At 49.9% G+C, this 24,287-nt stretch overlaps 2 protein-coding genes across 6 annotated transcripts in view; one reads left to right on the top strand and one right to left on the bottom strand.

The window, feature by feature from the left end:
* Nucleotides 1-18,047, bottom strand: part of TMEM40 (transmembrane protein 40) — a 41,911-nt gene extending 23,864 nt beyond the window's left edge. For 3 of the 5 annotated variants that reach the window (XM_055413537.2, XM_055413541.2, XM_055413542.2), the window contains exon 1: nt 10,747-10,812. The gene's annotated coding sequence lies outside the window, so the exon portion shown is untranslated. Of the gene's footprint in view, nt 1-10,746; nt 10,813-17,864 lie in introns of those variants that run through there. The other 2 variants (XM_088831912.1, XM_055413539.2) reach the window with 2 other exon arrangements.
* A 2,867-nt stretch (nt 18,048-20,914) lies between these two features.
* Nucleotides 20,915-24,287, top strand: part of CAND2 (cullin associated and neddylation dissociated 2 (putative)) — a 33,888-nt gene continuing 30,515 nt past the window's right edge. The window contains exon 1 of the mRNA XM_055413529.2: nt 20,915-21,071. Coding sequence (XP_055269504.2) covers nt 21,004-21,071 — 68 coding nt within the window. The 5' untranslated portion in view covers nt 20,915-21,003. The remainder of the gene's footprint in view (nt 21,072-24,287) is intronic.

The raw sequence follows: 24,287 nt of genomic DNA, 5'->3' as shown, positions 1-24,287 counted from the left end.
GATCGCTAACCAGCCAGGGAAGGGATTATGGCTGATTCATCTCCGTGTTACCTGCGCCCTGCGCAAGGCCTGGCAGAAAACAAAAATGATGACATGGATGATGATGAAGACAGTGACAAATAAGTGCTTCCTGTCTGTCAGGCAAGGCTCGGAGCACACGACACACATGCCTCACGCACGCCTCACACAACTCTATCAAGGCCCACTGTGCTTGTGCCTACTTTACATGTAAGAACACGGAGGCAAAGAGAGGCTAAGAAACTTGACCGGGGAGCTAGTAAGTGGTTGAGCAAGGGTAGTTGCTTAGTCCATGTTGATGCCAGCAGCTCTTCCCAGGCCTCTGTCACTAGTACCAGGAAAGAAGCTACTGACAGTCATTGGAGTGTTATGCAAACAACACTGACTTGGTTTCTATTGACACTTAGCCCACTGGAGCCCTGAGCAAGTGTCTTCAGAACCCAAGAAACTTCCTCAAGCAGTTTTCAGGACACTGAAATGGACAGGAGGGAAAACAGAATGCTCATGGAGGCAGGACCCGAGGGAGCCCTGTTTCTCCTCTTAATGTCCTTACTCATCCCTCCTTCGCCCAAATTCCTGCTATAAGAAAGGATAAGCAGAACTGTAAAGGTGTAATACTCTTAAAATCAGTGTTCAGGGTGAGGCTTAAGACAAAAGGACAGTGCACTAGGGGTGGGACATCCAACAGAGGGATTGATGCCAGGGGTTCTGAAAGTCAGGTTCACGGCATATGACCTCTTTTGACCCAAGATGGAGCACAGGGAGTTGAGATAGGAGAAGTGAAGAAAGAAGAAAACAGAGAGAGGAGAGAGCACACGGTGTGATCCCAGAGGCACAGCATGGGGGAGGTCTCAGTTCCCCAAAGAGGGATCAAACCCATGCCCCCCGTAGCAGAAGCGCTGAGTCTTAAGCACTGGACTACCAGGGAGTTCCCAGTACACACGATCTCATTTCACACACACACGTCTTACTTTACGCAGGAAGCAACTGAGGTTCATAGAGACAAGTGACTTGGTCAAGGTCTCCCAGCTTACGGATCGACTCACATCCATTCCCTTCCCTAACATGACGCCCCATTCCCCGGTCCTGGTTAGAGGCCTGTAGGCTTCCCTCTTTCAGGCGCCTGCCCCCATTCTGAGGCTGGTCCTACAAGGATATGCAATACTTAGCATTTTTCTCTGCAAACCCCAGTCCCGCTGAGTCACCGGCGGTGCCAGGGCCGCTGCACCCACAGGCTTTGTTAGACTGGATTTCCACTTCAGTTCAGCCCAGATTTCCTCAGTTCAGTTCAGTTCAGTCGCTCAGTCGTGTCCGACTCTCCGCGACCCCATGAATCACAGCACGCCAGGCCTCCCTGTCCATCACCAACTCCCGGAGTACACTCAAACTCATGTCCACAGAGTCGGTGATGCCATCCAGCCATCTCATTCTCCGTCGTCCCCTTCTCCTCCCGCCCCCAACCTTTCCCAGCATCAGAGTCTTTTCCAGTGAGTCAACTCGTCTCATGAGGTGGCCAAAGTATTGGAGTTTCAGCTTTAGCATCAGTCCCTCCAATGAACATCCAGGATTGATCTCCTTTAGAATGGACTGGTTGGATCTCCTTGCAGTATAAGGGACTCTCAAGAGTCTTCTCCAACACCACAGTTCAAAAGCATCGATTCTTCGGCGATCAGCTTTCTTCACAGTCCAACTCTCACATCCATACATGACCACGGGAAAAACCATTGCCTTGACTAGACGGACCTTGGTCGGCAAAGTAATGTCTCTGCTTTTTAATATACTATCAAGGTTGGTCATAACTTTCCTGCCAAGGAGCAAGCGTCTTTTAATTTCATGGCTGCAATCAGCATCTGCAGTGATTTTGGAGCCCAAAAAAATAAAGTCTGACACTGTTTCCATTGTTTTTCCATCTATTTCCCATGAAGTGATGGGACCAGATGCCATGATCTTTGTTTTCTGAATGTTGAGCTTCAAGCCAACCTTTTCACTCTCCTCTTTCACTTTCATCAAGAGGCTTTTGAGTTCCTCTTCACTTTCTGCCATAAGGGTAGTGTCATCTGCATATCTAAGGTTATTGATATTTCTCCCAGCAATCTTGATTCCAGCTTGTGCTTCTTCCAGCCCAGCGTTCCTCATGATGTACTCTGCATATAAGTTAAATAAGCAAGGTGACAATATACAACCTTGACGTACACCTTTTCCTATTTGGAACCAGATTTCCTAAGCTCCCGCTATTACAAGGGTGGGAGGGACAGTAAGGGACACTGAGCCTTTAGAGCTTCACAGTGCCTTCCCCACCCAGCTAGGGTGGGGCATCGGTGTCTGAGTTAACAGATGGGGAAACTGAGAATGGAGAGGAACTTGCACAGGGTCACATGGCAATTCAGGCGCAAGGCTGGCTCCAGAACCCTGTCTCCCGATTCACAGGTTGCTTGTCTTCCGCGGGTGTCCCACCTTGAAGGAGAGGGCTGACTAAGACTGAGTTGGATTTCTTAAAAACCTTTATTTATTCGGCTGTGCCAGGTCTCAGCTGCGGCACACAGGATGTTCAATCTTCATTGCAGCTCACGGGTTCTTTAGTTGCAGCCTGCGGGATCTAGTTCCCTGACCAGGGACTGAATCCTGGCCCTGACATGGGGAGCATGGAGTCTTAGCCACTGGAGCACCAGGGTGGTCCCTGCAGTTGGATTTGCAACAGTGGTCAGAGTGGGATAAGGGTTGAGTGGAAGGGGTAGGCGGCAGCGGGGAGGTGATGGGGTAGGAACCCCATGAGGTTGGGGAATCATCCTGGGCCTTGAAAGCTCAGCTAATGACCAACTTTTCTGGCAGGTGGACTGTAATGTCGTGTCTTGGGGCCACCAATGGTGGGCCAGCTCAGTTAAACATGCCCAGGGCAGGAGATGGGATTGAAGAGGTGCTGGGAGCAGAAATAACAGCTGGGAGGGGAACAGTGCTGACAGAGGGGTGGACTGTTCTGGCATCAAAGCCCCTTCTGGTGATGGGAGAGAGCACATGGTGTGATCCCGGAGGCACGGCTTGAGGGATTTCAGTTCCCCAAACAGGGATCAAACCCATGCCCCTTGTAGCAGAAGCGCAGAGTCTTAACCAGGGGGACTACCAGAGCGTCCTCAGTACCCCAATCTTACCTCACGCGTGCTAGTCTTAGCCCAGGAGCAAGTCACAGCCCTGGACAATCTCCTCTGGCTGCTCAAGTCACCCCAGACCAGACCGCGCCCTAACATCAACCATCCCGCCAGGCAGATGCAGCTCCAGGACAAGCATGTGGGAATTCTTGAGGGGTGACTGCCCTCCACCCAGGCTAGACTCTCAGCCTCTTCCTCCCAGGGATCTGACTTGTGACGCGTGTGAGTGACACAGCTCTCAACCAGCCGGCGCTGCTCTGCCTTGCCACAGGGCCCTCTCGTTTCTGCTCCCGGGCACCATCTTCTCCATGGTCGGCTCCCTCACATGCGAGCTCTGTTCTGTGAGATCCCCATATCCTCCCAAAGAAGCCCTTTTATGGTAGCCTGTCGTGGTTTCTGTTACATGCAGCCAAAGCACTTGAGTTGAGACAAGTGTGTGTGTGTGTGTGTGTGTGTGTGTGTGTGGTGCGGTGGTGTGGGGGGCGGCGGGAGGGGGTTGCTCTGAAAGAGTAGGCAAAGCAAAGCGGGGCTTGCCGGGCCGGCTGGGCCAGGGTGGGATGGGCAGGGCCCCTGAGGCCCCCACACCATATGAGGTGTTTTGTCACAACTGCAGGCTGGGTTGGGGACCTCCTGGGTTTCCCCATTGCGGTAACCATCCAAGGCAGTTGTCTTAAAGATCTTGCCCTCGAAACCTGTACAGTTGCTGAAAACAGAGACCATCTTGGAGCTGGTTCAGCTCCTGTCTGGTTTTCTATAGCTTCTGTAACAAACTCCCACAAAGTTAGTGGCTGGAAGCAACACATGGTTAGCATCTCACCGTTCTGTAGGCTGGAAGTGTAACACTGGTTCACCAGGCTGAAATCAAGGTGTCCACAGGGCTGCCTGCCTTTCTGGAGGCCCAAGGGGAACACCCATTTCCTTGCTGCTGCTTTTTCTCCTTCCTCTCCCCGCCCTCACTTTGTCCAGCTTCTAGAGGCCACCCACATTCCTTGGCTTGTGGCTTTTCTTCCATTTTCACAGCCAGCAATGTCAGGGCACGTCCTCACGCTGCACTGTTTTGACCTCTTCTGCCTCCCTCTTCCACATTTAAGGACTCTTGTGATGACACTGGGCCCCACCCAGACCACCCATGATCACCCAGGATCATCCCATATGTTAAGGTCAGCAGATGAGCAACCTTAATTCCACTTACGATGTCCATTCCCTTTTGCCGCATAAACTAACAGGGTCACAGATTCCAGAGATCAGAACACAAGCATCTTTGGGGATCATCACTATGCCTACCACAGTCTCCCCCTGACTCAGTGCCTGGCTCAGCCCAGAGCTTTCAGAGGCCGAACATCTTCCTTCTGAGTTTCTCTGACTCCACCATCCTTCTGGGCCCTCAAGCTCCAAAGGCAGGAAGGATGACCCAGCTCCTTCCTCTCTGGCCAGCCGAAGCCCAAGCCTGTCCTATTTTTCCTTCAAGAGGAGCTGGTTTCTCCACTCCCACTGCCTTCTTCCCAAGAGATCCTACAAGGGGAGTGAGGGCTTTGGAGCCGGTTATTATTGTGTACCCATCCCTGTTTGCTGCTCAGCTTCTGTAAAATGGGGTATTAATATCTCTCCCCCTGAGTGTTGTGGGGATTGAAGGATATCATGCCCACAACAAGCCCAGAATACTGTCACCCAGTAGATGAGAGTTTCCCCTTCCTTCCCCATGCTCAGCATCTCCCAAACTTGGCTAATGGTCAGATGCCCCTGGGAGCACTGTTGGTAGTGCAGATTCCCCAGCTCCCTCACTCAGAGGGTCTGATGTTCAGAGCAAGGTTAGGGTTAGGGTGCTCAGGGAAATCTGTATTGTTGACAAATGCAACACATGCTAGGCAGAGTGTGGCACATGCTACCGAGACCACCAGAACCTCTCCCCTGAGTGTTATGATAATCTCCCAGCAGGCTTGCCTGCCTATGGCCTCCTTCTTCCAAACAAATTCCTGGGTTGCCCTGGGTTTCAGTTCCCTCATATGTAGAAGTTGCACACTACAAGGTTCTTCCAGCTCTGACATTCTAGGATACTAATGCTCTGCTCCTGTTAAAGCCTTCAAGGTTCATCCACTCAATCAGCAAAGGCACTCAGGGTTGATATGACCTGTGTAAAGGCCTAGAACAGCATGTTCTAAAAGTGAGTTACAAATAGCATCTTATGGGGCCCTCAAAATACTCCAAGAAAAGGTGGATTTCATGTTCAAAGAAATATAGGCAATGCTGCTTTCCGTAGGCTGCAATAGGAGCTGCACAAGGTGCAGTAGTATATGAAAGGTTCTGAGAAGGCCTGCAGGAGAGAAAGCTCTTTCAGTCTAGCTAATTTGGGCCTTCCCCAAACTACACAAGAGTACAGTCCTTTCCCCTAGAATGTGGCTCCATGTCTTTTGGCACAGTGTGGGAAAATGTTATCTGCTCCAATCCCTGCCATGCCTGGGGCCAGCCTTTTCATCCTGGCATCCAGGCCTGGGCACTCTCACTGGCCACTCTGAACAGTGTCAACTTCCGGCGTCCAGGGTTTTGTTAACCCTTCAATCAGGACAGTTGGGGAAGGGAATGAATCAGAAACAGACCCTGGGAAGCAGGGGCTTGGAACAGAAATGGTGTTTTCAGAGCTCCAGATCCCACGGTGTGGGTGGGAAATCCTCTTGGTGCCTGCAGGGCAGGGGTTGGGAGGAAACTGAGTCAGCTGTTGTGAGACTGAGGGCCTGGCTGGGCCCTGCCACCAACCCCTGGGCCCATTGCTTCTCTTCTCTAGGCCCTTTTTTCTCATCTCTGACACAGAAAATACTGTCACTCACTGAGGGTTTTGGAGCTCACCTGGGGCTGTGGATAAGACAGTACATAGTAAAATAATCTCACTACTAGAAAAGACCCTGATGCTGGGAAAGACTGAAGGTAAAAGGAGAAGGGGTCAACAGAGAATGAGATGGTTGTGTGGCATCATTGACTCAATGGACATGAGTGTGAGCAAACTCCAGGAGACAGTGGAGGACAGGGAAGCCTGGCATGCTGCAGTCCATAGGGTTGCAGAGTCGGACATAACAAAGCAAAGCTAACACAGCCTTTGTTTATATTAATAGAAGCACAGAGTCCACGGTGAGAAAAGTGACCTCTATCTTACCATCTCCTACCTTAGGGCTCAATCTTGGGTCCTGAACAGAAGAGAATCTGGACAAATCAAGATAATTCAGAGGATGAGGGGGGTGTGGAGACTACATCCAAGAGAATTGGATGAAGGAGCAGGTATGTTAGTTGCTCAGCCATGTCCGACTTGCTCAGCCTAAGGATAAGCACGGCATAAACAGACCTGGTTACTGTCCCCAGGTCTCTGCAGGGCTCCTCCAGGACAGGGGGACCAGGTGGGGCTGTGAGCTCAGAGGGAGCAGTCAGGATCTTGGGGAGTCACCAAGGCAGATGACAGCTCAATATATGGAAAAACTGTCTAAAAATGATAACTGCTTCATGTGGTCATGAGCACCCTGCATGAGAGGTGGCAAGCTGAGGCGTGGCAGTGGTGGGTTTAGATGTCCTTAGCTCAAAACCTATTAGTCTCTCAAATAATAATCTCCAAATCACAGGAAGGACAAATCAGCTCATCTACTGCTACTTAACTTTTAAAAAATTTATTTATTTTTGGCTTTGTTGGCTCTTTGTTGCTGTGCAGGCTTTTTTCCAGTTGTAGCAAGTGGAGGCTACTCTCTAGTTGTGGCACACAGGCTTCTTACTGCAGTGGCTTTTCTTGTTGCAGAGCACAGGCTATAAGGTGCACAGGCTTCAGTAATTGTGACTTCTGGGCTATCAACCACAGGCTCAATAGTTGTGGCACACGGGCTTAGTTGCAATGAGGCATACGGAATCTTCCCAGATCAAGGATCGAACCCGTGTCTCCTGCATTGGCAGATGGATTCTTTACCACTGAGTCACCAAGGAAGCCCTACTTCTACTTCACTTTTAGCTAAAAGTAGTTAAGAGTACACAGTTCAACTCTGATGTGCACCCCTGGCCATATATCAGACACCCAACGCCATGTCCACTAAGTGGGGTCCCTAGAGACCAGTAGGGAAGCCCACAATGCAGACAGGTCTGCTGTGGCCATATCTTCCGTTCCTCCATAGTCAGCCTATTGCCCATAAATTGCCGTGTCCTGGTAGTGGGTTAGGATCAAACAATGTGGCTTTAACTGAATCAGCCCCTGTAGTGTGGACGAGTGGTTTCAAAGAGTCCCTGTCAAGAAACCATGGAAGGAGATAGTGCTAATCAAGAAAGTACAAGCCAGACATAGGAAAAGCGTGGAAAAGACCCACCACTGCTTCTAGTTCAAGTCCTACAGCAGCCACCCTAATGTTGAAAATAATAATGAACAGGATCTCACACATACACACTGTTGCTAACTGAAATCATAATAAGAAAACTCCTTGAAAGCTGAACTTCCATTCACTATTGTTGGTGATGGAAAGTCACTCTGAATATACTATGTTGGGCCCTGAGATATTAACTAATGGTTGCAATACCTGTATATGGCAAACCTAGACAGCATATTAAAAAGCAGAGACATCACTTTGCCAACAAAGTTCAGTATAGTCAAAGCTATGGTTTTTCTAGTAGTCACATATGGATGTGAGAGTTGAACCATAAAGAAGGCTGAGCGCTGAAGAATTGATGTTTTTGAACTGTGGTACTGGAGGAGACTCTTGAGAGTCCCTTGGACTGCAAAGAGATCAAACGAGTTAATCCTAAAGGAAATCAACCCTGAGAATATTCACTGGAAAGACTGATGCTGAAGCTGAAGCTCCAGTACTTTGGCCACCTAAAGCGAAGAGCTGACTCATTGGAAAAGACCCTGATGCTGGAAAAGATTGAAGGCAAAGGAGAAAGGGGTAACAGAGGATGAGATGGTTAGATAGTATCACTGACTCAATAGACGTGAATTTGAGCAAACTCCAGGAGATAGTGAAGGACAGGGAAGCTTAGTGTACTGCAGTCTATGGGGTCGCAAAGAGATAGACAAGTCTGAGCAACTGGACAACAACAACTTGTATATAATTTCTAAATCCACAAATATATATATATTTTGGGGGTGCCTAAACATTTTTCTTGGGCAGACAGTGTTATCAAAAAGTCTGATGAAAAAGCTCTGATTTTTAGGCCCAGCTAGACACTAGGGGATGCTATTCCCTGTTTAGCTTGGGGGTCTAATTAGATTTGTTTTGGATTTAGCAACAAAAAAACTAGTGAGAAGTATGCTCCTGAGTAAACTTTTTTGAAGTTCACCACAACAACCACAATGTTTGAAAATTAATGGGAAGAAACCAAAAACTCCGAAAATGTTTTTCATGGCTCCACTCTCCAAGGTGGGCGTCTCGTTAAACAGCCAGAGCCGGGTCAGGCTCCTCTTTCTCACTCTCTCATCCCAGAGGCTCTCAGTTTCTCTGTCTGCTCTCTCTCTCTTTCTATTTTTTCCCAGCAGTATCTCACATTCTCTCTCTCTCTCTCTCACACACACACACAATTGGCAACAGCAAAGACCACACAAAAGGCATCCAGAGCAGGAGAAAGAGCTTGCTGCTTCTTGAATGTCAGACAGACCCGGACTCACTTCCCACCTCTACCAACCACTGACTTGGAGATCACTGAAAGTCTTCCCCAGTCTCAGAGCCTCAGAATCTCCCCTGGAATAGGCACATCTATAACTCAACAATAACATGACAACCCAATTTCAAAATAGCCAAAGGCTTTCAACAGACATTTCTCTAAAGAAGATGTACAAATTGACAACAGCATATGGAAAAATGCTCGGTATTATTAGTCATTATAGAAGTGAAAATCAAAACCACAATGAGATACCATGTCACACCTGCAAGAATGGCTAAAATATGAAATACAAACAAGAACAAGTTCTGGGGAGGATGTGGAAAATTTGGAGACCTGACATATTGTCGGCAGGAATGTAAAACGGTGCAGCTAGTTTGGAAAACAGTTTGAGTTCCTCACAATGTTACACACAGTTTCACCACAGGACCCAGCGAGTCCTCGGTATTATATCCAGGAGAATTGACAGCCTATTCATGTAGGCTATTCACGTCACAAAGACGTGTACATGAAATGTCCACAGCAGCATTATTCATAATAGCCAAAAAGTGGAAACAACCCAAATGTCCATCAACTGATGGATGAATAAACCAGATGTGATATCATCATACAAGATTCTTCAACCATAGTGAGGAATGAAATGCTGACACACGCTAAAACTTTCAAACCTTGAAAACATTATGCTCAGAGAAAGAAGCCAGTCAGAAGAGAGCCCCTATTGTATGATTCCACTTACATGAAATGTCCAGAATAAGCAGATCCATAGAAACAGAAACTGGATTAGTGGTTGCCAGGGAGAAGGGGACATGGCGAGTGACTGCTAGAGGGTATGGGGTTTATTTGGGGAGGATAAAAATGTTCTAAATTAGGCAATGGTGAATAAACTGAAACTCACTTTCTTCACAACTTGGTGAATAAACTGAAAACCACTGATGTGCATACTTTAAAAAAGGTGAATTGTATGGCATGTGAATGATATCTCCATAAAGTTATTTAATTTTTTTTTTAAAAGAGAACTTCCCACATAGAGCTGTTATGAAAATGAAAGAAGCCCTCCATCGGCAATGACCAGCAGGGTCCCCAGTCCTGGTATGTGGCCAGCATGTGGGAGACAACGCCCTAAGAGGGTGACCTGGCAACGATCTCAAAGCACAAGGACCCTCGTTTTTCAGAAGGCTGCGCCAGCCCAAATTCAGGGAGACGAGGAGACAGGAGGATGTTGATTAGTATAGATCTGCCTGGACTCCAAATAGGACAAACACAACCTCCTGACCTGACTTTTCTCTCAGTTTCTAAACAAACCAGGTCAAAATGATAAGCCCCAGACCATAATCTTTCCCGTCCCCAGTGAAAGGAAAAGTGGGCTGGCTTCCGGCCCAAAAGCCGCCTCCCAGGAGAGAAGCCAGGATGCTCTGCGCACAGGTGAGGGGACTGGGGGCTCCCTCTCGGCTGCACCCCCGGCCCTCCCCCGCCCCGTGAGTTTCTGGCAGCAGCGGGGCTCCCCCCTCCCGCAGCTGTCCCTTCAGTACTTTTTCCTCAAAGATGCCTTCGAGCCCCGAGGCCAGGGCAGCTTCTGCGGGGAAGGGGAGGGCGTGTGTGAGGAAACACCAGCCAAAGCTGTGGGCCCCAGAGGGCCGAGGGGGCCGAAGCCTTCCGAGAGTTAGTCAGACCCTTCACCTCACAAATGCGGAAGCTGAGGTCGTAATGTTTCTGAAGGCCCCGCAGAGCAAGTTAGCGACAGACCCGGAGTGGGCCGGCGGGACCTCCCAGCTCCCGGGAGGAGAACTTCACTCTCCCCCGACTCTCCAGAGGAGACGGAGGCGCTCACCTGACTGGGAAGCCCCTGAGAGGGACGCAAATTCAGGCCCGCCGGGAACCACAGAATGTCAGGCCTGCTGAAGAGCTTCTTTCTCCCCCAAACTCCGAAAAAAGTCCCCCCCACCCCACCCCTCAGGCGCCCGGTGTCCCTTACCTGAGCTCCGGAGGCAGGTGCGCGCTGGAGGCGAGGCGAGCGTGGACTGCGGGTGTCGGGGGCGGGGCGGGGGAGGAGGGCGGAGATGTGGCCCCGCCCCCGACGGGGAGGGGCGGGGCCTGACGCTGGGCAGGGCGGGGCCTGACGCTGCGCTGGGGGCCCCAGGTTCACACGCTCACCGGCGTGGCATTCCTCCCTGCGGTGCTGTCGGCCCTCCGGCCTTCCTGTCTGACCTGACTCTTACCCCGATGTGCCAGGAGGGCAGATGGGGCGGCTGCACCCCCAGACCCCTGTCTCCTACCTCCGGGGCCATGGCCATGCCGCCTAACTTCAGGGCCTGTTGCACCACTCTGGCTATGTCAAGCTTTGTCCTAGGGCCGCCTCCTCCCTGCCATGGGTGAGGCTGACTCAGAGCACAGCCATGTGGGCCAAGCTGATGCTCCCCCGGAGGACGGAGGTTAGGCTGGCAGCAGAAGAGGAGGCCCTAGACTCAGGGTTGCCTTGAGAGACTCATGTGAGTGGGGCTGGCAATGCCCTCCGGTGGTGAGTAAACTAGGCAAAGGCTAGAATATCTACTGACTTGTGGATCCCAAGTGGGTGGGGGGGTGGGTACTGACCTCTCAAAGTTGAGGCCAGACTTAACCCCAGCTCAGCCTGCCTCTCTCACTCACCTCTCAAACACTCTGGAAGAAAGACAGTAAACAAGTCCTACCCTGCCCTGGGTAGCACCCTGAGGGAGACAGGCCATAAAAATCTCCATGAAAGCAAGGCCCAGGCAGCTGGGGGTTCCCAGGAGGGCTTCCTGGAAGAGGAATCATCTAAGCTCAGGAGTCATCCTTGGAATCATCTTTGACTCTTTGCTCTCTCATACTCTGGTTCTGACTTCTCTGGAAAATCCTGTTGGCCCTACCTTCAACATAATCTGAATCCATCTTCATGCCACCTCCTTGCAACCACCCTGGTATCCACTAGTCTCCTTGCTCCTGTTCACCACCCACTATCTGTTCTCATCAGGGTAGCCAGAGGGATCTGGTTAAAACCCAGGTCAGCTCATGTCCCTCCTCTGCTGAGCACCCTCCCAGGGCTCCCCCCTTACTAACTTCTATTCTTACACAGCGCTGTACCATGTGCTGCCCATGCCTTGCCCTCTCTGACATTAATTCCTATGATGTCCTCTCTCACTCTGCCCCAGCCTCCCAGGAATGTACCCCAAACACTCCAGTTAGGCCCTCCCTCCTCGGGGCCTTTGCCCTGGCTGTTCCCTCTGCCTAGAGTGCTTTTCCCAGACAGCCACCTTGCCCCTTCCCTCACTTTTTCAGGTCTCTCTACCCAAATGTCACCTTTTGCAAGAAGCCTTCCCTGACCACCCTGTATATAAGTAGTGACCACCAGCACCACCTTTCCCTTGCATCCTTCTTTACTGCTCACCATCAGACACGCTATTTTCCTGTTCTATATACTTTATTATGTGTTTGTTAGTTTCAAGATCTGGAAGTGTCCAACACATACTAGGCACTTGATAAATTTTGTTGAATGAGAGAGTGACCTGAAAGGGTAGCCCAAGATGCATTCAAGGGTGCAAAGGTTTAAAGGTAGAGGGCACCAAGTGTGCAAAGGTTTAGATGTAAGAGGCACTATTGTGTTGAGGGTTTGCAAATAAATTCAGTAAAGTGGGAGAGTGGGGGGCTTGGGGGCTAGAGGAGGGGAGAAGGGAAAGAGAGAGAGGATTGGAAGCCACATCAAGGAGGTCAGGCATTATCCTGAGGGTGATGGGGCTACAATTAAATCTTACATTTCAAGCCAATGATTTGGCTGCTGTATTGTGGACTAGGGGGCAAAACACAAGGGACAGGATCCTAGTGAACTGGAGCAGTGGCAGGGGTAGAGAGGACTAGGGACAGGGGCTCTGCACTGTGCAAAACAGTGGCCACCAGCCATGTGTGCTTCTGGAGCCTATGAAATGTGGCTGGGCAGAGTTGAGATGTACTATAAATGTAAAGTGTACTATAAGTGACCAATACGCAGGTCAGGAAGCAACAGTTAGAACTGGACATGGAACAACAGACTGGTTCCAAATAGGAAAAGGAGTCATTCAAGGCTGTATATTGTCACCCTGCTTATTTAACTTATATGCGGAGTACATCATGAGGAACGCTGGGCTGGAAGAAGCACAAGCTGGAATCAAGATTGCCGGGAGAAATATCAATAATCTCAGATATGCAGATGACACCACCCTTATGGCAGAAACTGAAGAACTGAAGAGCCTCTTGATGAAAGTGAAAGAGGAGAGTGAAAAAGTTGGCTTAAAGCTCAACATTCAGAAAACTATGATCATGGCATCTGGTCCCATCACTTCATGGCAAATAGATGGGGGAACAGTGGAAACAGTGTCAGACTTTATTTTTCTGGGCTCCAAAATCACTGCAGATGCTGATTGCAGCCATGAAATTAAAAGACACTTACTCCTTGGAAGGAAAGTTATGACCAACCTAGATAGCATATTAAAAAGCAGAGGCATTACTTTGACAACAAAGGTCCATCTAGTTAAGGCTATGGTTTTTCCAGTGATCATGTATGGATGTGAGAGTTGGACTGTGAAGAAAGCTGAGCGTGGAAGAATTGATGTTTTTGAACTGTAGCGTTGGAGAAGACTCTTGAGAGTCCCTTGGACTGCAAGGAGATCCAACCAATCCATCCTAAAGGAAATCTGTCCTGGGTTTTCATTGGAAGGTCTAATGCTGAGGCTGAAACTCCAGTACTTTGGCCACCTCATGAGAAGAGTTGACTCATTGGAAAAGACCCTGATGCTGGGAGGGATTGAGGGCAGGAGGAGAAGGGGACGACAGAGGATGAGATGGCTGGATAGCAGCACCGACTCGATGCACATGAGTTTGGGTGAACTCTGGGAGTTGGTGATGGACAGGGAGGCCTGGTGTGCTGTGATCATGAGGTCACAAAGAGTCGGACATGACTGAGCGACTGAACTCATATATGTATATATATTATAATATATTGATATATTTATTGATGTACATATATATATACATTATAATATTATTATATATAATACACATTATATGTATATAATACATATTATATATTAATATATTATAGATATTACATATGTATATTACATGTTATATATATGTATATTACATACATATAGATATTACATATGTATATAGATAACAGATATAATATATATTAATATTATATATTATATTAATATGTGATAATACATTAACATTATATAAATATATAATTATAATACATATAGTTTTATAATTATAATTATAACAATATATTATATAAATATATTATTAAAATATAATATATTTATAATATCATATATATTTATTATAATCATATATATTATATATAATATGCTATGTGATAATATAGTAAAATATACATTATATCTATTACATCATATATATAATATAATATCTAGATATTTTACAATATATTATATATTATATTCTAATATAGTATATATATAATTATACAATATATATATAATTATATAATATATATACCCATATATACACATATAGTGAATACATGTGTGTGTGTGTATTTGTTTTTTGGTTTTTGGCTATGCAGCTTGTGGGATCTTAGTTCCCCAACCAGGGATCAAACCCAGGCCCTCAGCCGTGAGAGCACAGAGTCCTAACCACTGGAACACCAGGGAATTCCCTCACAGTATACTCCTATTGGACACTTGATTTAGAGGGGAGAATTGAGAGGGCTTGGCGGCTCTGGACTGTGAAGGTGAGGGAACTTTGGTCTCATTGCAAGTCTCCTCTCCCCTCTATTTGCTCCTTTCTGATGAGACCATGCAGTCCAGTGGCAGAGAGAACTGGCCAGGAGAGAGCCAAGAGGGTTAGTTTCATCTCAACACAAGGACACACACAAGTCATATCTTCATAGGTTGACAGAATAGGCAATGAGATCTCCACCCCTGGAAAAATAAACTTGAGAACCACCATTAAGCAAGGGGAAGGAAGTTGAACTAATCAGTTATCCTCAAAACGTGGTCCCTGGACCAGCAATATCAGCATCACCTGTAACCTTTTTTAGACAAGCAAACTCTTGAGTCCCATCCTAGTCCTAATGAATCAGAGACTCTGGAGGTGGGAGCTGCAATTTGTGTGTTAGCCACCCTCCAACATGCCGGGTGAGTCTGGTGCTTGCTCACGTTGAAGAACCAATGGACTACATTATACTTCCTACCACTGAAAGGTTTCAGTGACTGGCACACAGTAGTGCTCATAAGACCCAGTCAACACCTTGTGTTTACTATCTTCTAGTTCCAGGTGGTTCAGTGGTAAAGAAACTGCCTGCCAAGCAGAAGACACAGGTTCGATCCCTGGGTCGGGAAGATCCCCTGGAGAAGGAAGTGGCAACCTGCAGTATTCTTGCCTGGGAAATTCCACGGACAGAGGAGCCTGGCAGGCCACAGTCAATGGGGTTGGAAAAAAACGAACGGAGTGACATCCTGTCCCTCACAATGGACTACACAGTACAGAGCAGTCCCTGGTGAGGGTACTTCCCCTCTCTGAGCAAATAAGAGTTGACCTCCAGAAGGATGGAGGTGGGACCTCCGGGCATTTCCTACCTCTCTGCCGTGGGCGGATCTCCAGGGCCACGACAGAGCTGCCAGAGGCATGAGGAAGTCCAACTTAGCTCCATCCTGAGGTGACCTCACTGCTGTGTGTATGTCAGGGGAGTGATTCATGGGACAACCTCCCACCACCCTGTGGGCACAGCTGACAGTCCCGGGAAGCTAGCTCAGCAGCTAAGCGTGGCATCCGGCTTCCCCGCATTCCAGAACTGACAGCCGGGTTGGGGGGCCCCCTGATTCAGCAGGCACGTGAACTCTGCAGACAACAGTTACACAGCTTCACAGCTTGGCCTCAGTCTCCACATCCGTCAAAATGGGGGAGATGGCTGTCCCAACCCAGGGTGAGATTATTTGTGTGAAGTGTTCGGGGCGGTGCCTGGACGTAGTCAGCTCTTCCTAGGCCTCGACACATTTGTAATGAAGCTCTGGGATCCCTCAGGCGGATGGGAACTCCCCAGAGACTTCCTGGGTCTGGTCTGAGAGTGATGCCCTGTGGGTTTAGGGGGTTGGAGAGCGTGCCCCTACTATGAAGACCCTGGAGCCTGGTTCTTTTTTAATTGTCATTAATTATTAATTAATTTGCCTGTGCGGGATCTTTGTTGCCGTGTGGCTTTGTCTCTAGCTGTGGTGTGCAGGCTTCTCGTTGTGGTGGCTTCCCCTCTTGTTTCGGAGCACAGGCTCTAGAGTGTTCAGGCTTCGGTAGTTGCAGTGTACGAGTTTTAGAGCACAGGCTCAGTAGTTGTAACACACGGGGTTGCTGGCTCTGCGGCATGTGGGATCTTCCAAGATCAGGGATTGAACCCATGTCTCCTGCATCAGCAGGTGGATTGTTAATCACTGAGCCACCAGGGGAGCCCAAGCCCAGTTCTTGACGTGAGTGTTTCTACTTACTCACCAAATGGATGCCTCTGACGGCAGGGCCTGTCTTAATCATTTTCAAACATTTCTCAAATGAATGCTATAAACAAGGACTATCTCCCCATTTCATGGATAAGAAAAGTGAGAATCATAGGAGTGAAGTACTGCTCAGGGTGACATAACAGATATGGCTAAGTCGGGACTTGAACCCAGGTTTCCCTAACTCCAAAGGCAGGACTTTTTTCACTCCTCCATGGAGAAACTCCAGCTTAACCTAACTTAGAAGCCCCTGTATGTGTCATTTAAATCTACGTTTGAAGAGGTAGCCTCTGGCCTTTGCAATTCCATATTCTTTAAGAAACAATGGGTGTATCTGATGCAATCTGAGATGGAGTTGAAAATAGTTCTACACCTAGATTAAGCCTGACTCACTCTGGGCCTCCAGGCCTCAGTTGTTTCAACTATGGAATGGGCCTATGGAAAACCTCTGCAGCTGAAGGCAGAAGTGGGACCTGGTCATCTTGAGAGCCCTCTGACTCTCAGATGCCAGGGTCTTAATGCCCCCTCTAAAAAACAAAGAGCTAAATTTTTTTTTAACAAAAAGGGGGTGAGTGGACTTTCCTGGTGGCTCAGTGGTAAAGAATCTGCCTGCCAGTGCAGGGGAAATGGATACGTGGTCCAGGAAGATTCCACGTGCCATGGAGTAATTAAGCCCGTGCTCCACAAGAGAGTAGCCCCCACTCACCACAACTAGAGAAAGCCCTTGCAGAGCAATGAAGCCGCAGCACAGCCAAAAATAATAAATAAATAAAACAGTGTGTACATATCAAACAAATTTAAAGAGAGGGGTGAGTGGTGAAAAAATCCACCCTAGGACATTCTGACAAATGCAAAAGAAGGGATTCAGACTCAATTTAGGTGGCTTTTAATTTCTTTTTTTTTTTTTTAAGCAGAAAGATCCTCTTGACAAGTAAAATTAAGTCATTCTATCAGATCAGAGTGGACTTCTTTTTAGTTGAAGTGGGGCTCCTGGGGCTATCAATGGGAGCACCTGCTCAGTGTCACCTTGCAGGGCTATCCTGAGGGCCTACTGTGAGCTACTGTGTGTCCAGCACACAACTGGAGCTTTTAAGAAGGGGCAGGATGCATTTCCTGTGTCCGTGCCCCATACAGGCAGTCCAGAAAGCAAAACCTATGATGTGCCATAGTTGTAGAAATCAGAGCCCAGTGAATTTTGTGAACACTCTTCTAACAAACAAACTGCCAACAGACATCTTTAACACAATCTGGGAAACTTGAATATGGACTAAATATTAGATTATTTAAAGGTTAGTGTTATTTTTGTTAGGTATGATATTGGCACAGCAGCTATGTAAAAATGTCATCCGTTGGCATGGCAGGCTGAAGCAATTACTGGTGACAGGACATTGGGATTTGCTTGCTTAAAAGCACTCCAGCTTTGGGGAAAATGTGGGAGGGGGAGACAGGAAGGACAATCAGCCAATGTGAAGAACAGCAGAAGCGAGGGGATTCATACGTGGGAGTTTATTATGTCAATATTATTCTTTCTACTTCTGTGTACATTAGGACGTTTCCATAAACACAGTCTTTGAGCATGCAGTGTTACTGAACTCACCTGGAGAAAGGTGGTCTCGTCCTACCCTAGTGTCCAAACTGTGGCTTCCATTGCTTTGTCTGAAGCCTGTATTTAAGCAACTGGGTATCAGGAGACTCCTGGCTGGAACTGCTGCTGTGAAATTTCCAGCTGTGAATTGTGTCAGCCTTGGTCGTCCTGTCCCATACTTGCTGTTGGGTTTGGAAGTATAGTTCTGTGCTTGAGGAGGTAGTCATAAAGTTCTTTTAATAAATTTGCAAGTTGTTAACCTTTATGATGAATAAAAAGAACAGAAAGAAGAGAGGAGGGAGGGAGAAAGGAGCTGGGGAGGAAGGAAATAGGGAGGGAGGGAGATTTCAAAAGCTTTCGAGATCATCTTCCGATCCAAGACCCAAATGTTTGGAACAGTCTCACCCATACCAGAAGGACACAGTGCCTTCAGCCTGGGGATTCTCCTAAGAGCTCTGGGCAGTGACATTCCTGTGAGCAGTGTCTAACTGGGCTCAAGCCCAGGTAGATGTCACAGGACACATCTACCTGTCCTGCAGGTATGAGGAGCGGATGCAGGGCACCCTATGATGGGGCCTGAGACTGTGAGGATACAAGCATGCGTGTCTGGAACACTGGCCCGGTTCTCTGCCTGGAGGATGTATCTGCTCCTCACTTCTCATCTCTCTCCTCTGTTCCCACAATCCTCCCCTCCACCATCTGATTCACTGTGTGTCTCCTCTACAAGCTGTAACAATAATAAAAACAACTAATAGCTACAGTTCACTGCAGATTTGCCGTATGCCCGGCATTCAGCCAAGAGCTTTTCCTTCTTGGGTGGATGCTATTATTTCCATCTTATAGATGTGGAAACTGAGGCTCAGAGGGGCTGAGTCACTTGCCCAAGGTCACACAGCTAGAGGCGACTCAAATTCAGCTCTGTCTTCTCACAAAGTAGTTGTTCTTCACCACATCTCTCTTAGTTTTCCCTCCATATCCCCCCTGTGTTTAGCAAACAGCCCAACTCTTTGGTAAAGACTGACAGGAAAACTCAGGGCTTCCCAGGTGGAGACAGGGGTAAAGAACTCATCTTCCAGTGCAGGAGATGTAAGATGTGCGGGTTCGATCCCAGGGGTCGGGAAGATCCCCTCGAGGAGGGCATGGGAACCCACTCCAGTATTCCTGCCTGGAGAATCCCATGGACAGAGGAGCCTGGAGGGCTACAGTCCACAGAGTAGAAAAGAGCTGGACATAACTGAAATGACTGAGCACGCACAGATGAATATTCACCGCTTGGATCCTTGGCTCCCCCTACTGGGCTGGAGCTGCCCCAGCAAGCTGCCCGCATAGTTCACCTCCCAAAAGATGTGATAAAACAAAAAGATATGACAGAACAAGAGTTTAACCTTGTATGCTTCAAGCCCAGACATTTTTCTCCATCCCAGAAAGAAGTGGTTTAATATTATAAACAGCCATGAAGTGATTGAGTATTATGAATAGCTTGTGGTTGTTGCTGTTTAGTTGCTAAGTCATGTCTGACTCATTGCAGCCCCATGGACTATAGCATGCCAGGCTCTTCTGTTTATGGGATTTGCCAGGCAAGAATACTGGAGTGGGTTGCCATTTCCTTCTCCAGGGGCTCTTTCCAACACAGGGATCGAAACTGCATCTCTTGTGTCTCCTGCATTGGCAGGCAAATTCTTTACCATTGAGCTACCAGGGAAGCCCCACATGTGACTGGTGGCCATCATACGGGACAGTGCAGATACAGAAAATTTCCAGCATTGCAGAGTTCTGTTGGACAGTGCTGCTCTGGAGCCCAGGAGCCCATAGTAACAGGTACCCAAGAAGTGTGTTATAAAATAAAGATTTCCTTTATCCCCTTCTTTCAAGGGTGAGGAGAACATAGCTCAGAGAGGTTGTGTCATTATCCCAAGGCGTCACAGTCAGGAAGCAACTTCGCGGGGATTTGAACCCAGCGTTGTCTTGCACACATGACTCCCTTTTCCAAGAGCCAATAGCCTCCTGGCTGTTTAGAGAATTTCTTTAAAAAAAAATACAATTGATTATATCTCTATATATGTATATGTTATTTATTTATTTTTGACTCTGCTGGGTCGTGTTGTTGCTCAGGCTTTCTCTAGTTGCAGCGAGTGGGACTACTCTGCTATTGTGGTGTGGGGGCTTCTCATTGCAGTGGCTTCTCTTGCTGCAGAGCACCGCTCGAGAGCGAGGGCCCAGCAGTCGTGGCACAGAGGCTTAGTTGCTCTGAGGAATGTGGGATCCTCCCTGAGCAGGGATGGACCCCGCGTCCCCTGCATTGGCAGGCAGATTCTTAACCACTGGACCACCAGGGAAGCCCTGGGGAAGTTTTGCTGCTCTACCTGTTTTCCTTTGGATCCTCCCAGCCTGAGCTTGTACCTACCTGCAGAGAAACTGTGCAGCTTCATTTACGAATTGTTGCCCAGTCTGGGGTCAGTCCTGATTCCATCCCAGATTGACTGGCTGTGTGGCTTGCGGCAAGCCTCTCTGCCTCTATGGCCTCAGTCGCGTTGGGTGTAAGATGAAGAATCCGGCCGTGATGTCCTGAGGGTTGAATGAGGCAGGCAGAAGGCCTGGTGCGACAGGGTACTACTCTTTATATCCTGTCTGGCTTTGGGGTGGGCCTCATGGGAAGTGCGCTGGTTGGCTTGACCGACAATAGCAGCTCCTGTTTCTTGAATGCCTACAGATGAGAAAGCTGAGGCTTACAGAGGTCAAGTAACTTGGCCAAGGCCTCACAGGAGCAGAACTGACCGAAGCGGGGGCTCCCACCTGAGCCTCTCTGGTCGCCGTGACTGTGTCTAGCTAGCAGGGATCCAGGGTACCACGGGGAGCCGTAGGGAGGAGCTGGCCGCTGCGAGGTGGTGAGCTCCCCGTCCGCGGGAGTGTGCAAGCCGGTGATGGGCCGTCTGCGACAAGGACTCAGGGGAGGGATCCGCGAGCCCCTCGGCGGCCCCCCGCCTCCCGCCTCCCGCCTCCGGCAGCGGCGGCCGCGGCGAGCGCGGCGCGGGCGGGCGGGCGGGGCGGGCGGGGGCGGCTATTTCTGTCCGCTGAGCGCAGCCCGCCGCGGCGGGGGAGGGGGCCGCGCCGCCATATTCCCTCCCGCCGGCGGCCCCGCGGCGCAGCCACCATGAGCACCGCCGCCTTCCACATCTCCAGCCTCCTGGAGAAGATGACGTCCAGCGACAAGGACTTCAGGTGCGCGCGCGCCGGGCCCCGCGCCCTGAAGCCCCGGCCTGCCCCTCCCGGAGCTCCGGTCCTGGCCCCCGGACCCTGCAGCCCCCGCCCCGCATCCCTGCCGCAGCCCCGCCGCGCCCCGCGACGCCCGCTCCGCGCCCCGCGCCCGAGCTCGGGGTGGGGTCGCCCCTTGCCCGCGGGTCGCCGCCCGGCCCTCTCCGGGACGCCAGCCCAGCTGCGTGCCCCACCGCGCACACTTCAGCCCAGCCTCCCGTCCCGCCGCTCGGCCCTCGGCCTCCGGGTTTCTCCGCCTCTCCTCGCTTGCGTTTCTGCCCAAGCCCGCATCTCTCCGCGCGTGCCATGGGCCCCGGCCCTCCTCTCCAACCCACGCGGAAGCCCTCTGCCTCTTCTGCCTCCTCTTCTCCGCATTGAAACCCGTTCCCTTCCCGGGACTCCAACCCCCAGAGCTGACTTTTGCACTGGGACCCTCAGCTCTGCCCGCTCTCAGCGACCTCACCGCAGGCCTCCATCCCCGCACTTCAGAGGGGTCCCCTCTGCCCTTCCCTCCCCTCGCGGTTTTGCTCCGACCCTGCCTGCGGGAGGGGGCTGGGCCGAGTGGCTTTGCAGAGGCGGCTAGGTGATGCTTCGGATGGGGGCTTCTACGTTTTTGTGGGCCACTCCCTTCTTCGGCCCAACTTCCTCCTCTTCAGGGGAAACTGAGGGAGAGGGGAAAGGGTTGGCCCATGATCACACAACCTGTTCTGGACCCTCTAAGCTGTAAGAAATTTTCAGAGAGGAGATAGCCACGTCCACCCATTGAGCATTTGGTCCGTTACCCCATTTTACAGATGGGGAGAGTGAGGCTCAGAGGCAGAAAGGGCTCAGGTGCTGTCGCAGAGTTAGGAAGTGGAGATTCCGCGTCCACATCTAGGTCAGTCTAACACAGAGGATGAGATTTCGGCAAGGCTGTCTGATTCTTCACTGGGGAGGAGACTGAGGCCCTGCCCTCCTGCTCTGACCCGCGCCTTCAGCAACTCATTCCTCCACAGACCCCCTTTAGCAGATCCCCTGCTTTAGTAGAGCCTGAGAGCCACAGTCCTGGGTTCAGATCCTGCCTCCAGTCATTTACTGGTGGTATGATTGCAGACAAGCTGCTTAATCCCTCTGAGCCTCAGAAGCTCTGTGAACCGGGATAATAGCAACCCACCTGGAGGGTTGGTGTGAAGAGTTAACTATATGTGGGATGCTGGCACCAGGTGAATGCGTAATTTGTTGTTGCTGTTTGGTGGCTAAGTGGTGTCTGACTCTTTTGCCACCCCATGAACTGTAGCCTGCCAGGCTCCTCTGTGCATGGGATTCTCCAGGCAATAATACTGGAGTGGGTTGCCATTTCCTTCTCCAGGGGATCTTCCTGACCCAGGGGTCAAACCGGCATCTCCTGCATTGGCTGACAGACTCTTTACCCCTGAGCCACCAGGGAAGCCCCAGGGACACTCTTGTGGTCCTGTGCACATCAGAAGGCTGAGGTGTCTCTTTGCTCTGGGCCTTTACCTGGAAGTTCTTTGTCTGTCCCTTCATTTCCCTGCTTCACCAGGCTAGCCCCTACTCACTCATCACCTCCTTGGGATGCCTCCAATGCCCGTCCCGTGTTTCTGCTGCATTCTCTTCTGGAGCCTGGAAGACCCGGAGCCCCTGCACCACTGGACTGTATACTCTCCTTTTGTGTCCCGGAGGCTGTTCTGGGTACACAGCAGGTGCTCAGTGAAGGTTTTCTGTGTCCCAGGCTCTCTGTCTTCCAGTGTAATCTCATTCAGTCCTCCTGTCTGCCTGCGTGGTCGTGATTGTTCTTTCTGGTCTCCAGAGGCTTGGAGAGGTGAAGTGACTTGCTCAAGGTCACACAGCCGGCTGGTGGCCGAGGGGATGTTCCCCACTGTCTAGGGCCTTGGGGCCAGGCTCCAGGAGAGGGAATCAGCCTTGCCAACTAGAGCCTGAGAAGCCCGTCCAGTCTGCTCTGCCAACGGTCCTGAGAACACTTAAAACCACCCCCCAAGCATATGAGAATGGTGTCTATTTTTACAGTCCAAATGCCAGGGGGGCTGGGTCCTGCTTGACCAGCTGTCCAGGCACCCATGTGGCCCAGTGTTTCAGCTGAGTCGCCTCTAGGGTTTCTCTGGAATGAAACTGAGACTGTGTCCTCTGGCTCCTGGAAGCGGGTGGTGACTGCAGGTAGGGGTCCCGGGCAGGTGGAGGGAATCTTCCATCTCCGCAGTTCCCAGTCCCCACTTTGTGAGCAGGGGGCTGTTCTGTTCCCACTCAGACTCCAGCAGTGAAACGAGTAAACTGAGGGGTCTTGCAGGAATTCCTGCATCATTTTTTTAAAATTTTTTTTGTTGATTTGGCTATGCCGGGTCTCACTCCGTGGGAGCACACGGAATCTTTGATCTTTAGTTGCAGCATGTGGGATCTAGTTCCCTGCCCAGGGATGGAACTGGGGCCCCCTGCAGTGGAAGCACAGAGTCTTAGCCGCTAAGTCCCTGCTACATCATTTCTTGAAAACACACAGTAGTATTGGTTGAGGAGCCAGGAGAGCTGAGTGGCGGGCTGATTCTTTTCCCAACTTGTGACAATGGGCGGTTCTTGCAACCTCTCTGAGCCTAGTTTCCTCACCTGCCTCATGCTAAGAGCTGGTTGTCCCATTACAACCTCCCAGGGATGTTATGAAGTGGGGCAAAGAAAATTCCCAGTTTTGTAAAAGGAAAAATTGAGGCTGAGAGAGGAGCCAGTTGCCCAAGGTCACCCGGGTGATAAATGACATGACCAGTATATTTACTTAAAGCTAAACTTCAGTGCCCAAGCTCCTATCTACCAAGTTATACCCGTTATTCTTTACCCTTCTTACCACCACCATACACATATACACATATATTAATATATGTCTGCTGCTGCTGCTAAGTCACTTCAGTCGTGTCCGACTCTGTGTGACCCCATAGACGGAAGCCCACCAGGCTCCCCCGTCCCTGGGATTCTCCAGGCAAGAACACTGGAGTGGGTTGCCATTTCCTTCTCCAATGTGTGAAAGTGAAAAGTGAAAGTGAAGCCGCTCAGTCATGTCCGACCCATAGTGACCCCACGGACTGCAGCCTACCAGGCTCCTCCATCCATGGGATTTTCTAGGCAAGAGTACTGGAGTGGCTTGCCATTGCCTTCTCCGAATATATGTCTGAGAGCTGAGTATTT

This window comes from Moschus berezovskii, chromosome 24 (assembly GCF_049115385.1).
Source record: "Moschus berezovskii isolate FMDL1 chromosome 24, NW_MosBer_1.0, whole genome shotgun sequence".
In the NCBI taxonomy this organism is placed as follows: domain Eukaryota; kingdom Metazoa; phylum Chordata; class Mammalia; order Artiodactyla; family Moschidae; genus Moschus; species Moschus berezovskii.
The sequence above is the reverse complement of the archived record's forward strand: the minus strand, read 5'-3'. Positions and strand labels throughout refer to the sequence as shown.